Here is a 15,448-nt window from a genome sequence, read left to right as displayed (position 1 = left end):
GAAATTTCCCAGTAGATGAATATATCAATGAGTAAATGATAAAATAGGTGGAATAAATGCAGAATCTGGATCAGATGGAACTCCTCACTTTCTCTAAGACTATCAGTTTTCAAGGGAGAAGAAAATGTCTTCCCCAAACCACACTACAGTGACAGAATTCATTCTCTTGGGACTCACAGATGACCCTGTCCTGGAGAAGATCCTGTTTGGGGTGTTTCTGGTGATCTACCTGATCACGCTGGCAGGCAATCTCTGCATGATTATGCTGATCAGGACCAATTCTCACCTCCAAACACCCATGTACTTCTTCCTTAGCCACCTCTCCTTCGTGGACATTTGCTATTCCTCCAATATCACTCCAAACATGCTGCACAACTTCCTCTCCGACCAGAAGACCATCTCCTATGCTGGATGCTTCACACAGTGTCTTCTCTTCATTGCCCTGGTGATCACTGAGTTTTATATCCTTGCTTCGATGGCATTGGATCGCTATGTAGCCATTTGTAGCCCTCTCCATTACACTAGCAGAATGTCTAAGAATGTTTGTATCTCTCTAGTCATGGTGTCTTACACTTGTGGCTTCCTTAATGGTCTCTCCCAGACACTGCTGACTTTTCACTTGTCCTTCTGTGGCTCCCTTGAAATCAATCATTTCTACTGTGCAGATCCTCCTCTTATACTGTTGGCCTGCTCTGACACTTATGTCAAAAAAATGGCAATGTTTGTAGTCGCTGGCTTGACTCTGTCAAGCTCTCTCTTCATCATTGTCCTTTCCTACCTTCTCATTATTGCAGCCATCTTGAGGATCCGTTCTGCTGAAGGCAGGCACAGAGCCTTTTCTACTTGTGGTTCCCACTTGACAACAGTCACCCTATTTTATGGAACCCTCTTCTGCATGTACTTAAGGACCCCATCTGAGAAGTCTGTGGAGGAGTCCAAAATAATTGCAGTCTTTTATACTTTCTTGAGCCCAATGTTGAACCCATTGATTTATAGTCTACGGAACAAGGATGTGATTCATGCTATGCAGCAAATCATTCAGGGAAATCTCTTTCATAAAATTGAAATTTGGTTATCTGTTCATTTGAAATAAGTGTCTGTGATAATATGGGGATTAGAAATGAGTAACAGAGGGGTTCTTCCTGTGATAGAGTCCCCATTCCAATTTCTTTTTGAGGACCAACATCATTTAGTCTGTGGAACACTTGGTTAACTTAAAACAAACTCTCTTTTTTCTTAAGCAAGGACTTACGTTCCCATTCCTAGGAATCAGAATGTTGCTGATATCCAGATTTAGAATCCTAATTGAAAAAGTGTATTTGAGAATCACTGCAAAAGTACTCTCTATTTTGTCTAAATAATCGTATGCTTCCTTTTAAATTTTTTTAATGTTTATTTATTATTTTGAGAGAGAGAAAGAGAGAGAGGGACAGAACTAGATTGGGGAAGGGCAGAGAGAGAGGGAGAGAGAGAATCCAAAGCAGGTTTCAGGCTCTGAGCTGTCAGCACGGAGTCTGATGCGGGGCTCAAACCCGCGAACCATGAGATCATGACCTGAGCCAAAGTCAGATGCTTAACTGATTGAGCCACCCAAGTACCCCCAAATTGAGCTAGTCTTTTTTTTTGTTTCTAATTTTTTTAATGTTTATTTATTTTTAAGAGAGTAAGAAGCATGAGTGGGGGAGGGACAGAGAGAAAGGGAGACAAAGAATCCAAGGCAGGCTCCAGGCTCTCAGCTGTCAGCACAGAGCCCGACATGGGGCTTGAACTCAAGAACCTGGAGATCATGACCTGAGCCAAAGTTAGACTCTCAACCTACTGAGCAACCCAGGCACCCCTCCTTTTATTTTTTAGTTCTGAGAACCACTATGGCTTCCAGGAACCAATGTGTAAATTTCAGGAACCAATCCGTAAACTCAGTCTTGGCAAATCTCTTAAACCAAATGGTTGACCTCTCTAGTCTTTCTTTATATGCTATTTATTTACTTCTATTTGTGATTTATTTTTTTCATTGTTTAACTCCTTGGGTGAAGGCCACTTCAGAAGTTCTTTAGAAATAGGATACAACAAAATCAACATGCACAAAAATAATCATATGTGTCATACAGCTGTATTTTACTGTGCATTTATATACCACTATTTATTTTAATCTTCAGATAACAAATCTGTGAGAAAATTATGCTCTCCATTTATACCATTTGGAGTCTTAGGCACAGAGAGATTAAATGGCTTTCTACAGCCACTAAAGCGCAGAAAGGCAAACCCCTTGATTCCAAATATTCTCTCTTTCCTATTCTCATTGTGGTTAAATTCAGCAAGCTGTAGTGCTGGGGGGAATGTTGGATAATAAAGGGATGAGGTTACTGCACCACATGAAGTCATGGTTATTATCATGAGGGTGTAATAGCTAATAATAGCTAACATGCAATTCCTCTCACATTCAGGTAAACATGATAATTTGTGTGCAATCAAAATAGAATTGTCTTTGTGTTTCATGGAAATCAGGCAGTTTTGATATATGGTAGATCTATTTAGACTATATTTTATGAATATGTTTTCCAGATTATAAAAGCACACATGTGCATTATAAATAACTATAAAATAAAGACAGATGTGAATAAATAACTTTTATCAGTGATATGTCTAAACCAATGGATAATTTGTGTTTCTGGTTTCTGTTTTTCCATGTTTCTTCTCAGCAATTTTAGATGCATATATATTATGATAATTTATAAGACAAAATTGGAATCCTATTCCAAATACAAATTTGAATGTTGACTTTCACTTGATAATGTAAAGTTTGCATTTCTTGCAGACTAAATATTTTTGATGAATACCATTTAAAAAGCATTTTTTTAGTGTTTATTTATTTTGGCGGGAGGGAGAGAGACACAGAGCATAAGCAGTGGAGGGGCAGAGAGAGGGAGACACAGAAACTGAAGCAGGCTCCCGGCTCGTAGTTGTCAGCACAGAGCCTTGACACTGGGCTCAAATTCATAAACTGTGACGTCATGACCTGAGCTGAAGTCAAAGGCTTTGAGCCACCCAGGTGCCCCCACCCCCCATTTTTTTTAAGTTTATTTATTTATTTTGAGAGAGAGAGAGAGAGAGAGAGAGCGAGAGCGAGAGAGAGAGAGAGAGAGAGAAAAAGAGATGAGTGGGGGAGGGGCAGAGAGAAATGGAGAGAGAATCTGGAGCAGGGTCCTTGCTGTCAGTGCTGAGCCCAACAACGTGGGGCTTAACTTGCAAACCATGAGATTATGACATGGGCTGAAATCAAGTCAGGCACTTAACTGAAGGAGCCCCACAGGCACCCCAAGTAAATACAGTTTTTAATGTAGCTTACTACTCCATAATTAAATTATACTTGAACTTAATTACAAACATAACACATTGATTCTAGAAAAGCAAATTGAAAAATATAGAAACATCTAAGGAATAAAAGCAAAATTTACCTTTGATCTCTTACCTAAGACAGCTGCTTTCAACATTCTGGTGTGTTTTCTTCCATTTGGATTATCTTACAAACCATTATTTCATATCATGCATCCTTTTGTTTTTAAGACTGACTCATATCTCTATGTACATATGTCTCTGATTGTTTCTTTAGGATCGGTCTTAGATGTATGATTATTGAATTACATGCTTTGAACAGTTTTCAAGCTCTTGCTAAGTTTTTTGATGTGTAGATTTTCCTCCAGAAAGCATCAACCATTTATACTTATGAGTAGTCATGTTTGAGAGTAAATATTTCACTATATTGTTATTAATATTAGGGAATATCCTCTGAGGGTATTTACTTCTTTGTTGTCTCCATAGCAATTCTTGGGAAAGAAGTCTGTTTTATTTTAACAGAATATTATATATATATATATATATATATATATATATATATATTTCCAAGTATTCTGACTACTTTACTTTTACCTTCATTTTTCTAAAACATAAATGCTATAGACACAACTATTATTACATCCATGAATAATCTTTCTGAGTGATGGAATAAATGCAGATTTCCGAGATGGGCTAAGTCTATAAAACCTAGCTCCATATAGAAATACATCAAAATGATAGCATTGGTTGAGTTATGGAGTTGTTATCTACACACAGCATGTTTATAGGCACGTAATCTTATAACTTGCTATAATGTCATTTTAGGACCTTGGGAAAAAATCCAAATGATTAAAATTTTATCAAATTATGTCCTATAAGTATAAATTTAGCACATAAATGCATGCATTTATTATTATTATTTTTTCTTTCCCTTTTTTTTTTAAATTTAAATTCATGTTAGTTAATATATAGTGCAGCATTCGTTTCAAGAGTAGAATTCAGTGATTCATCACTTACCTATAACACCCAGTGCTCATTCCAGCAAGTACCCTCTTCAATGTAAAGTATATATTTAACAAATAAAGAGACTACATCAGATCCCCTTTTACTTCTGATGATTCCTCACATGAAGAATATTTGCATTATTATTTGGAAAAAATATATATATTTTTGCTTTGTACTGTTCTCCACCCTAAATTTAAATAAGGTTATATCTCTATTACATTTTTCGTTGCCATATTTTATAGGACGATTTTGAATTATTCTTGATACAATTCTGTTGTATGTTGTAATATCATATGTACCTCTTTTCCTCACATTTTAAAACCATTTCCTCCTACTAGCTATTAAGCAGCCTTTGTTTTTCCATTGATTTGTGACATCACATTTATTGCACACTAAGTGAATCTATTTCTGCCCTATTCTATTCCTTTGATCAATTGGTACATACATTTTGAACTAAATTCATATAATTAATGTAGATTTAAGAAAGTGTTAATTTCTGGTAGACAAATTTCATCTTCATTATATGCATGTCTTTCAAATTCATGGGAGGATAATGCAAATCAAATGCTTCTACCTATCTAACATTTTGTAACCAAGAAATTATGCATATGATGGCTCAATCTGGATAGCAGGTGCACCCATACACATGATTTCAAATATAGTGATATATGCAACCATATTCCTTGTAAATTATTGGAAACCATGGAAAAATATTTTAGTCTTCATAGTATTGTTATAGTTTGGTCCCCACATCTGATGGGGAAATGTATGGTATCTCAGCAGTAGAGAGGTCTACTTTGGGATGAAAGGTTACTGGTTAAGATTGTTGTTTTGTTTTGTTTTGTTTTGTTTTTGCCAGAAAAGCAAAGAGATTATAAATGAAAAGCAAAACATTTAACTTTGGCATATTAATATTGTGTATTTGTTAACATTTTTACACAAACGTTTATTTTTGTACCATACCAGTGTCCATAATGCAACATTATTTTTCAGTAAAGATATCTAAACACAGAATCTTATTCACAATTAGGTTGTCCTTTGTCAGTAACTGTCCCCTGAAAGACTGATGTGCCCACACATACTTCTCAACAGTGCATCATTTCAAACACGGCGGAAAAAAAAAAGCCTACGTTGATTTGAATTAAAGTATTAGGGAAGCCTGGGTGGCTCAGTCAGTGAAGCATCAGGCTTCAGGTCTGGTCATGATCTCACAGTTTGTGAGTTCAAGCTCTGCCTTGAGCTCTGTACTGACAGCATGGAGCCTGCTTAGAATCCTCTCTCCCTTTCTCTCTGCCCCTCCCCCGCCTGCTCTCTCTCTTAAAATAAATAACCTTAAAAAAATAAACATTAAGCTTTTAAATAATCAGAAGAAAACATTTCTGAGGCAAATTGCAGTGGACAAATTCACAATGGAAGACCGTAGAACTATCTAAAATCAAGAGGCATATTATATTTCGGGAAGTATTTGCCCCAAGTAAGATAAAGTGGTAAAGGTATTAACACGTGATTCAAAGTACTAAAACACCATCATATAAATAAATGTTGAAGGCTATATGCAGAAAATAGATAAAAATACAAAAATGCTAAAAAATTAATGAGTAAAAATACTAGTAACTAAAAATATGAAACAAATGCTCCAGTGCCAATTTGCCAACTTCAAACCCAAAATACAATAATATGTTAAGATATTGGAACTGGGGTTCACCTTCGTTGGTGGGAACTCCCACACCCCCATTCAAATCACATGTCAGAACTGGAGAACTTATCAGTTTAGTTTAGATGGGGTTTTCTTTACAGATGAGTTGGAGCTGACCCCAGAGAGCCAATTCTTAAATATTCAGATTTGAAAGCCAGTTGTTAAATGGATCCTCTTGGAATTGGCAGGGGAGTGGGAGTATTTACAACAATGAAAAAATTGGCTAATGCTACCGATCAGGACTCCCCACCCCTCACCTTATCATTATACCAATGGTTATGCTTTCAGTATTTATCAGATTAATCTTATGTAGTTTGTAGCTTAAGGGATCATGGTCCTAACTGTGTCTATAGATAAACCTAAGGCACTAATCAATCATCGATAAAGAAATGATGATAATTTCAAACAAAATAATTGAAATAAGATACTTTTGTGGATTTATCTTTGATTTCAAAAAAGACTGGCACGTTCTACATTATGGGTGTCAAGAGAACGATAATACAGTTTTTCTGAAAATCAATTGAACATTATGTTTTCAGGAGTCTTAAAAATGTATACATTTACTCAGCTATTCCAATTTTAGGAATGTGCAAGAAGCATACTAAAACACTTGGGTGGAGAATTTGATGGTAATGTTTGTTTTATAATTGAGGAAAAAGAAATGAATGGCCTATTAAATACAGGCAGCCCTCACTCTGTGTGGCACTGTGTGAACTAAAACTTGTGCTGAATTCAAATGCGACCTGCTTTGCACAGTTCTCAAAAAAATCTGTTATCACAGCTGCCCTGCATTTTGTAACAGTTAGGCATAAGCAGTTGCCAGAGAGAAAACTGGCTGTAAGTAACCATGGACTCCATGAGTGTTGGCTATATCATAAAGGAGAATTTGAGTATCGTGTGACTGATTTTTAAATTATAATGTTCTACAGACATTAAAATAAAGAAATTACCAGTTAAGGACGGGGAAAATGATTTTTTATAGCTTTTTATGAGAAAAGAAGGGTGCATTAATATATACATTATGATGACTTTTTTATCATAGAATTAAGGAAAAGTAAATCTTGTTCCTTGTATCTATGTACCAGTTTTCCTTGATGAACAACTATCTTTTTTATAAGAAAACAAGCAAACAAAAAAAAAACTACAGATTTCCAGTATGATTCAGATCTCAGTTTATAAGATTAAAAGACCTGTATTTATTAATGTCAGAATTTAGAAATAAAAGTAGGAAAAGTACGAGTCGGACTGTTCTATCACTTATTGAATTGGAAGTTCATCTAGGTTCTTTTTAATTCAAATTTTATTATTTTTCTCCTTAAAAATATTGTGCTTTTGAATATATTGAGATTCTTCAGGGGTAAATAGAACCAGGCTGATTTGTTAGGAGTGGGATGCAAGCAAGTCAATATCAATCTCTGTCTACAGAGTTTTAATGTGGAAACAAAACAAAATTTGTATTTAATTCTGAAGTTTGCTTCTTAAAAGACAATTTCTTGAAATAAAGGATTTTTTTTTCTTCTTGAGCTGTAACGTTATCATCATAACATACTGTGACATTGAGATTAAGTGAGACACATTTCTGTTCCAATAAATTGTAACTGATGGATCAGTGTTTTCTGATGTTTTTATACCTACTATATTTATTTTTTTTAAAAAAAATTTTTTTTTCAACGTTTTTATTTATTTTTGGGACAGAGAGAGACAGAGCATGAACGGGGGAGGGGCAGAGAGAGAGGGAGACACAGAATCGGAAACAGGCTCCAGGCTCTGAGCCATCAGCCCAGAGCCTGACGCGGGGCTCGAACTCCCGGACTGCGAGATCGTGACCTGGCTGAAGTCGGACGCTTAACCGACTGCGCCACCCAGGCGCCCCATACCTACTATATTTATACACACAGACAATGAAATGAACACTCCCAATGCTATTGGGGATGAAGGAAAACTTGGGTACCCATTCGCTGAGAGTTACTGTACACATCAAGACATCTAAAAGAAAAGGAAAAAAAAGTTGGAATAAAACTGAAATTCTACCCTAATAACTTTCTGTAAGAGGAAGAATACAAACTGCCAAAATATTAAAAGGAAGAGATAATAAATGTGTCACACTAATATCACGTTACATTATGCACTTCAGTAAAGACCAATTTCAAAGAGTATCAAATAATCTGGAATAATCCTATGCTACAATTTAGTTGTAAAATACTAAAACCATGCTTATTAGGGTAGCTGTTATTTTACAGTAGTTTGTGGGTAGACAAGAGCCGAAAGGTAATATGTAGAATTCTAGAACAAGTTGCTGTCAATAATGAAGGGACAAAATGATAAAAGTGTCTTAGGTAAGCAATAAAAATTCTAAATCAGGAAATGGGTGTTGTTTCCGTTAGAACTCACTTAGTCCCTTTCTGCTACTTTATTCTTAGTACATAGAAATGCAATGGATTTCTGCATATTGATTTTGTATCTTGTGACCTTACTGAATTCATTTGTCAGTTCCAATAGTTTTTGGTGGAGTCGTTAGGGTTTTCTACATACACTATCATGTCATTGTCAAATGGTGACAGTTCTTCCTTACCAATTTGGATGTCTTTTATTTCTTTTGCATGTCTGATTGCTGTGGTTAAGACTTCCAATATTATGTTGAATAACGGTGCTGAGAGTGGACATCCTTGTCTTATTCCTGATCTCAGGGGGAAAGCTCTCAATTTTTCAGCATTAAATATGATATTAGCCATGCGTTTTTCATATATGGCCTTTATTATGTTGATGTGTATTCCCTCTAAACCTTTTTGTTCAGGATTTTTATTATGAATGGATGTTGTACTTTGTTAAATGCTTTTTCTGCATATATTGACATGATTATATGGTTTTTATCCTTTCTCTTGTTGATGTGATATATTACATTGATTGACTTGCAAATATTGAACAATCTTTGCATCCAGAAATAAATCCCACATGACCACTGTGAATAATTTTTTAATGTATTGTTGTATTTTTGCATCTATGTTTATCAGAGATATTCTGTAGTTCTGTCTTTTTTTGCAGTGTCTTTATCAGGTTTTGGTATCAAAGTAATACTAACCTCATAGAATGAATGTGGAAGCTTTCCTTCCTCTTCTATTTTTTGGAATAGTTTTTGTAAAGAATAGGTATAAACTCTTCTTTAATTGTTTAGTAGAACTCATCTGTGAAACCATCTTGTCCTGGACTTTTGTTTGTTGGGAGTTTTTGATTATCAACTCAAAATCATTGCTAGTAATTGATCTTTTCAAATTTTCTATCTCCTCCTGATTCAGTTTTGGGAGATTACATGTTTCTAGGAATTTAGCCATTTCTTCTAGATGTCCAATTTACTGGCCTATAGTTTTTCATAATATTCTCTAAAAATCCTTTGTATTTCTGTATTAGTTGTTATTTTCCTCTTTCATTTATGATTTTGTTTATTTGAATCCCCTCCTGCTTTTTTTTTTTTTTTGATGAGTTTGAATAAAGGTTTTTCAATTTTGTTGATCTTTTCAAAGAATCAGCTCCTGGTTTCATTGCGATCTGTTCTATTGTTTTGTTGTTGTTGTTTTAGGTTCTATTTCATTTATTTTTGCTTTAATCCTTATTATTTCCTTCCTAACTCTGTTTTTGGGTTTTGTTTGTTCTTCTTTTTCTAGCTTCTTTAAGTGTAAGGTTAGGTTGTTTATTTGAGATTTTTCTTGCTTCTTGCAATAAGCCTGTATCACTATAAAATTCCCTTAGAACAACATTTGTCGCATCTCAGAGATTTTGGATTGTTGTGTTTTTTTTTTTTAAGTTTATTTACTTATTTTGACAGAGAGAGTGAATGTGGGAGGGGCAGAGAGAGAGAGAGGGAGAGAAAGAATTCTAAGCAGACTCCACACTGTCAGAACAGAGGCCAACGCAGGGCTTGAACTCACAGACTGTGAGATCATGACCTGAGCCAAAACCAAAAGTTGGATGTTCAACTGACTGAGCTACTCAGGCACCCCTGGACTGTCGTGTTCTCACTGTGATTTGTTTTATTTATTTATTTATTTATTTATTTATTTATTTATTTATTGTCATTTTTATTTCCTCTCCTATTTCTTGGTTGGTCCGTTCACTGTTTAGTAGCGTGTTATTTAATCTTCACGTGTTTGTGTTTTCTCTAGATTTTTTCTTGTGATTGATGTCTAGCTTCATAGAGTTGTGACCAGAAAATATGCGTGGTATAACTTCAATATTTTTGAATTTTGAATTGAAGCTTCTTTTGTGGCCTAACATGTGATCTATTCTGGAGAATTTTCCATGTGCACTTGGAAAGAATGTGTATTCTGCTGTTCTGGGGTGGAATGTTCTGAATGTATCTGTTAAACCCATCTGTCATTCAAAGCCATTTCCCTGCTGATTTTCTCTTTGGATGATCTATCCATTGATGTAAGTGGGGTGTTAAGGTCCTCTGCTATTATTGTGTTACTACTGATACTTTCTTTATGTTTGTTATTAGCTGCTTTATGTATTTGGGTAGCACCGAATTGCTCAGCACTTTCTCTGTGTTGTTCCCTGAAAAGCTTTGGGTGGTAGGCAGGGCCTATGGTTAGACCCAGTATCTGCCCCCAGCTCACTGCTGGGGCTGCAGTAAGACTGGTGTGTGTGCTTATCTCGGCCTCTCCCCAGAGCAGGAGTCACTTTGGTGTGGGGCTGGTTCCCATCAGGCTGGGTGCACACTATTAGACTTGTGGCACCGCTTTGGATGGACTGTGGCCTAGAGCATAGTGAAGTGGGCAGGTTCAGGGGCTCCTGGGTGGCTCAGCCGGTTAAGCCCCCTTCTTCGGCTCAGATCGTGATCTCACTGTTTGTGAGTTCGAGCCCTGCGTCCGGCTCTGTGCTGACAGCTCAGAGCCTGGAGCCTGCTTTGGATTCTGTGTCTTGCTCTCTCTCTGCCCCTCCCCTGCTCACGCTCTGTCTCTATCTCAAAAATAAAGCCTTAGAAATTTTTTTTTGGAAATGGGCAGGTTCATGGGAGCAGGGTGCCCGGAGCCAGCAATATCTGAGCCAGTCCACTGCAGGAGGAGACCTGAAGCCACCTGGGAAAACTTCTTCCCAGGCCAGAATGGAGGTGCTCATCTGTGGCAGAGCATGGGGGTGGAACACTGTTAGCAAGCTGGGTGTCGAGTGTTCCTGCTGTACTGGTTCCCACAGGTGCCCATGTATCTAGACTCGGGTTGGGGGAGGGGGGAGGGCAGTGATCTCCACCAGCTCTTATGTTTTTGGAGCAGTCTCCCAAATATCGCTGTTCCTCCAACACATGCTGAGATCAGTAGATAAATCTTCCCTTATACCCCACGCATTTTTCAGATTGCAGCTTCTATGCTGTCTCTCAGTAGGGATGTTTGTTATGATATCTTTTGAAAGGTAGAAACTCAGTTTTTTCCTTCCCTCCAACCCCCCCACCCAGAGCTGAGTCCCCTGATTTTTAAAGTTGTAGATGTTAAGCACCCCTGATTATAAGAACTCACTAAGTGAGGCCCTTTGGATTTTCAAAGCCAAATATTATGGGTATTCATCTTCCTCATGTGGATTTCCCATGTCTGAGGGGTCTGGTGTGGGCGGTCTGTTCCTCTCACCTCTCCCTTTCTGCCACATCCCTCCATCCTGTGGACAGTCCCACCGGTCCATTTGACTCTGGACTGTATTTTCCACCCTTCCTATCCTCTCTGATGTGGCTTCTTCTCTACATTTGGCTGTGGAGAGTTTATTCTGCCAGTCTTTGGGTCATTTTCTGGGTTATTTCACTGATGAGGCTATAATCTAGGTGTATCATGGGTTGAGGAGAGCCTAGGACCCTACTATGCACTGTCTTCCCAGAGACTCACTGTCATCTTTTTAATTCCTGCCATTGAGGTGGCTGGGAAGTGGTATCCAGCTATAGTATTAACTTGTATTGTCTTGACAATTATAGATGTTGACATTCTTTTTCTGTCATTATTGGCCATTCATGTATCTTCCATGACGTGCCTATTCACTTCAGGATTTTTTTGAAAATGGGGCCAGTTATATTTTCTCCCTGAGTTGTAGAGGATGTGTATGTGTTCTGAATGTAGGTCATTTGTCAGGATTACTCGATGTGAACATTTTTCCTAGTCTGTGGTTTCCCTGGTCTTTGTGCTCCTCAAATCTCTCATATATCTTAACGTCCTCTTCCTCACTCTCGTTAGATGATGCCTCATGTGTAACACCTCAATGTTTACAGGGGAAAACAGGCTTTCTAATAGGAATTCTCACTTTACTATATTAAAAAAGCAAAACTAACCTACCCTTATTTTATACCTTCCACAGTATTAAAACAGATAGCTAATTTTTCTAATTGTGCTAAAGATCTCATGCACAGAACTAAGCAGTGTATGTTTATGTTATGTAGGGATATTAACCCCAAAGGAGAATTCAGTTCCCAGAGCATTAAATTAAGGTTATGCCCATGAGGAACAAAGACTCTTTTAATTGGCTTTTTGGAATTATTTTTTAAATACTCTACAGAATATACTTAAGAAATATATTATAAATCTTCCCACCTTGTTTTACAAAATGTGGCAAATCAGCTTGTTACAGGTAAATCGTTTTATACATTGTTTACTAAAAATATGTTATGTCCTTTTGTATGGATATTAGTATCCCAACAATATGGAAAAAATTGCATCTACACGCATTCCATATTAATTTTTCTTCATAGCGTTTGGTTGTAACTAACATAATGACAGATATCTTTGTCTATGTACTTAAATCTGTCCATTCTCTTACTATATATGCTCCATGAGGTTGGGATGTTTGGTCACTGCTATAATCCCAGAACCTAGAACAGAAAGAAAAAAAGACAGTCTTTACAGTGTAAATGAATAAATGAATGTGTGAATTTTCAAAGCAGCAAGAAGCATTCTTTATTCTGCAAACTCTTAGCTAAATATCAATACACAATATTTATTTCACTCAATAAATTTTCTGAATGGAATTAAGCTAGATAGCAACGACTTTCAAGTAAAGTGCTGTACTAAAGATTTATCTTCTAGAATATATCTGAAACAATAGTATATGAGAGTTGGTGGGACTCTACATATCCAAATTCCCTTTTTGTCCATTTGAATGATGTCAATTGCCTGTGGCTTTTCATATCTGAATTTCATTCCTTTGGGTTTTTTTCTTAGTGTGTAAAAATCAAATATTCAGTTCTTCAAGAAAACGGGTATAAATTTATGAATATGTATACAAATAAAATATGTAATATTATTACATTATTATGTATTAATTAGTATGAAATATGAATATACATATATACACACACACAAACAAAGGTGACATGTGTGTGTACATGTGTGTTTGAGTTACAAAGACAAAGAGATAACAAGAGACACAGAATAAAAATATTTATGTAGATAATGTAATGTATTTTTTAAATAGGGAAAATTCCAAGTAGATGAATATATCAATGAGTAAATGATAAAATGGGTGGAATAAATGCAGAATCTGGATCAGATGGAACTCCTCACTTTCTCTAAGACTATCAGTTTTCAAGGGAGAAGAAAATGTCTTCCCCAAACCACACTACAGTGACAGAATTCATTCTCTTGGGACTCACAGATGACCCTGTCCTGGAGAAGATCCTGTTTGGGGTGTTTCTGGTGATCTACCTGATCACGCTGGCAGGCAATCTCTGCATGATTATGCTGATCAGGACCAATTCTCACCTCCAAACACCCATGTACTTCTTCCTTAGCCACCTCTCCTTCGTGGACATTTGCTATTCCTCCAATATCACTCCAAACATGCTGCACAACTTCCTCTCCGACCAGAAGACCATCTCCTATGCTGGATGCTTCACACAGTGTCTTCTCTTCATTGCCCTGGTGATCACTGAGTTTTATATCCTTGCTTCGATGGCATTGGATCGCTATGTAGCCATTTGTAGCCCTCTCCATTACACTAGCAGAATGTCTAAGAATGTTTGTATCTCTCTAGTCATGGTGTCTTACACTTGTGGCTTCCTTAATGGTCTCTCCCAGACACTGCTGACTTTTCACTTGTCCTTCTGTGGCTCCCTTGAAATCAATCATTTCTACTGTGCAGATCCTCCTCTGTTAATGTTGGCCTGCTCTGACACTTATGTCAAAAAGATGGCGATGTTGGTAGTCGCTGGTTTGACTCTGTCAAGCTCTCTCTTCATCATTGTCCTTTCCTACCTTCTCATTATTGCAGCCATCTTGAGGATCCGTTCTGCTGAAGGCAGGCACAAGGCCTTTTCTACTTGTGGTTCCCACTTGACAACAGTCACCCTATTTTATGGAACCCTCTTCTGCATGTACTTAAGGACCCCATCTGAGAAGTCTGTGGAGGAGTCCAAAATAATTGCAGTCTTTTATACTTTCTTGAGCCCAATGTTGAACCCATTGATTTATAGTCTACGAAACAAGGATGTGGTTCATGCTATGCAGCAAATCATTCAGGGAAGTCTCTTTCATAAAACTGCAATGTAGCATCTCTTCATTGTAATTACTGAGTGTCTATAATAACATAGTGGTCCCTTCACAGGACAAACCTACTACTCTACAGTCATAATGTAGCTTCATAAACTGTCAATGGCATTAGCAAATTTCTCCTCAAAATTAATAGCTTCAGGACAAATTGTTTTCATAGAAACTGTAATGTTGAAATTAAACACCATTTTCCTTAGCAAAAAATATCAGAATATAATTTGGTGTTATTCCAATAATTACATAAAATATTTCAACGTCTTTACTTATTTTAGGGTAAGTATTAGAACTAATTCAGTCTGATAGGAACACTGGAAATCCATCTTCTTTGATCATATGGTCTACAGAGGCATAGTAAGGTTCAAACTGGAGTGTTTAGGTTTATACTTAAAAAGAATATGAGAGGTGTCTGGGTGGCTCAGTCCGTTAAATGTCTGACTCTTGAATTTGGGCCAGGTCATGATCTCATGGTTGTGAGGCTGAGACCTGCATCTGGCTCTGTGCTGGGTGTGGAACCTGCTTAAGATTTTCTCTCTCCCTCTCTCCCCCTGTCCCTCCACTACTCTTGTTCTAGCTCTCTCTTAAATAAATAAATAAATAAATAAATAAATAAAGAATAAAAAATGTGAAATAATCTATTCTTCAATGAGTGATATAGAGCAATGGTTCTGAGGCCTGAGGAATCACTGGACTGACCTTGGGGAAATTTTAAATATATGGATCCTTCATTGTATTATGCTTTGTATGTTTTTTTCCTAACCAATTTTGTAGACATCCTGAGAAACTTTTTGTCTTATTGTAAATACTGTTTATGCTCCTTAATCTTGAAAATAAACTGTGAATACTTGCTTGTAAGTTTCCATAATTATGGATCCAAATCTATCATAGTATAATAGCAATGTAGGTA

At 36.7% G+C, this 15,448-nt stretch overlaps 2 protein-coding genes across 2 annotated transcripts; both read left to right on the top strand.

Moving 5' to 3' along the window:
• Positions 1-124: 124 nt before the first annotated feature.
• Positions 125-1,093, top strand: LOC124506063 (olfactory receptor 5M10). Its single transcript, XM_047072065.1, has one exon. It carries the CDS (start codon positions 125-127, stop codon positions 1,091-1,093), a length of 969 nt encoding a protein of 322 aa, XP_046928021.1.
• Positions 1,094-13,596: 12,503 nt separating this feature from the next.
• On the top strand, positions 13,597-14,544 carry LOC124506209 (olfactory receptor 5M10-like). Its single transcript, XM_047072227.1, has one exon. It carries the CDS (start codon positions 13,597-13,599, stop codon positions 14,542-14,544), a length of 948 nt encoding a protein of 315 aa, XP_046928183.1.
• The last annotated feature ends 904 nt before the right edge of the window (positions 14,545-15,448 follow it).

This window comes from Lynx rufus, unplaced genomic scaffold (assembly GCF_022079265.1).
Source record: "Lynx rufus isolate CCGP_SWC_20201006 ecotype Redwood Valley unplaced genomic scaffold, mLynRuf1.p SCAF_9, whole genome shotgun sequence".
NCBI classification, from domain to species: domain Eukaryota; kingdom Metazoa; phylum Chordata; class Mammalia; order Carnivora; family Felidae; genus Lynx; species Lynx rufus.
Note: the sequence above shows the minus strand (reverse complement) of the source record. Positions and strands in the feature narration are given on the sequence as shown.

What these genes read in the sequence shown, in the direction of transcription:
- LOC124506209 (XM_047072227.1), top strand. Translation starts at nt 13,597, where the DNA reads ATGTCTTCCCCAAACCACACTACAGTGACAGAATTCATTCTCTTGGGA.
- LOC124506063 (XM_047072065.1), top strand. Translation starts at nt 125, where the DNA reads ATGTCTTCCCCAAACCACACTACAGTGACAGAATTCATTCTCTTGGGA.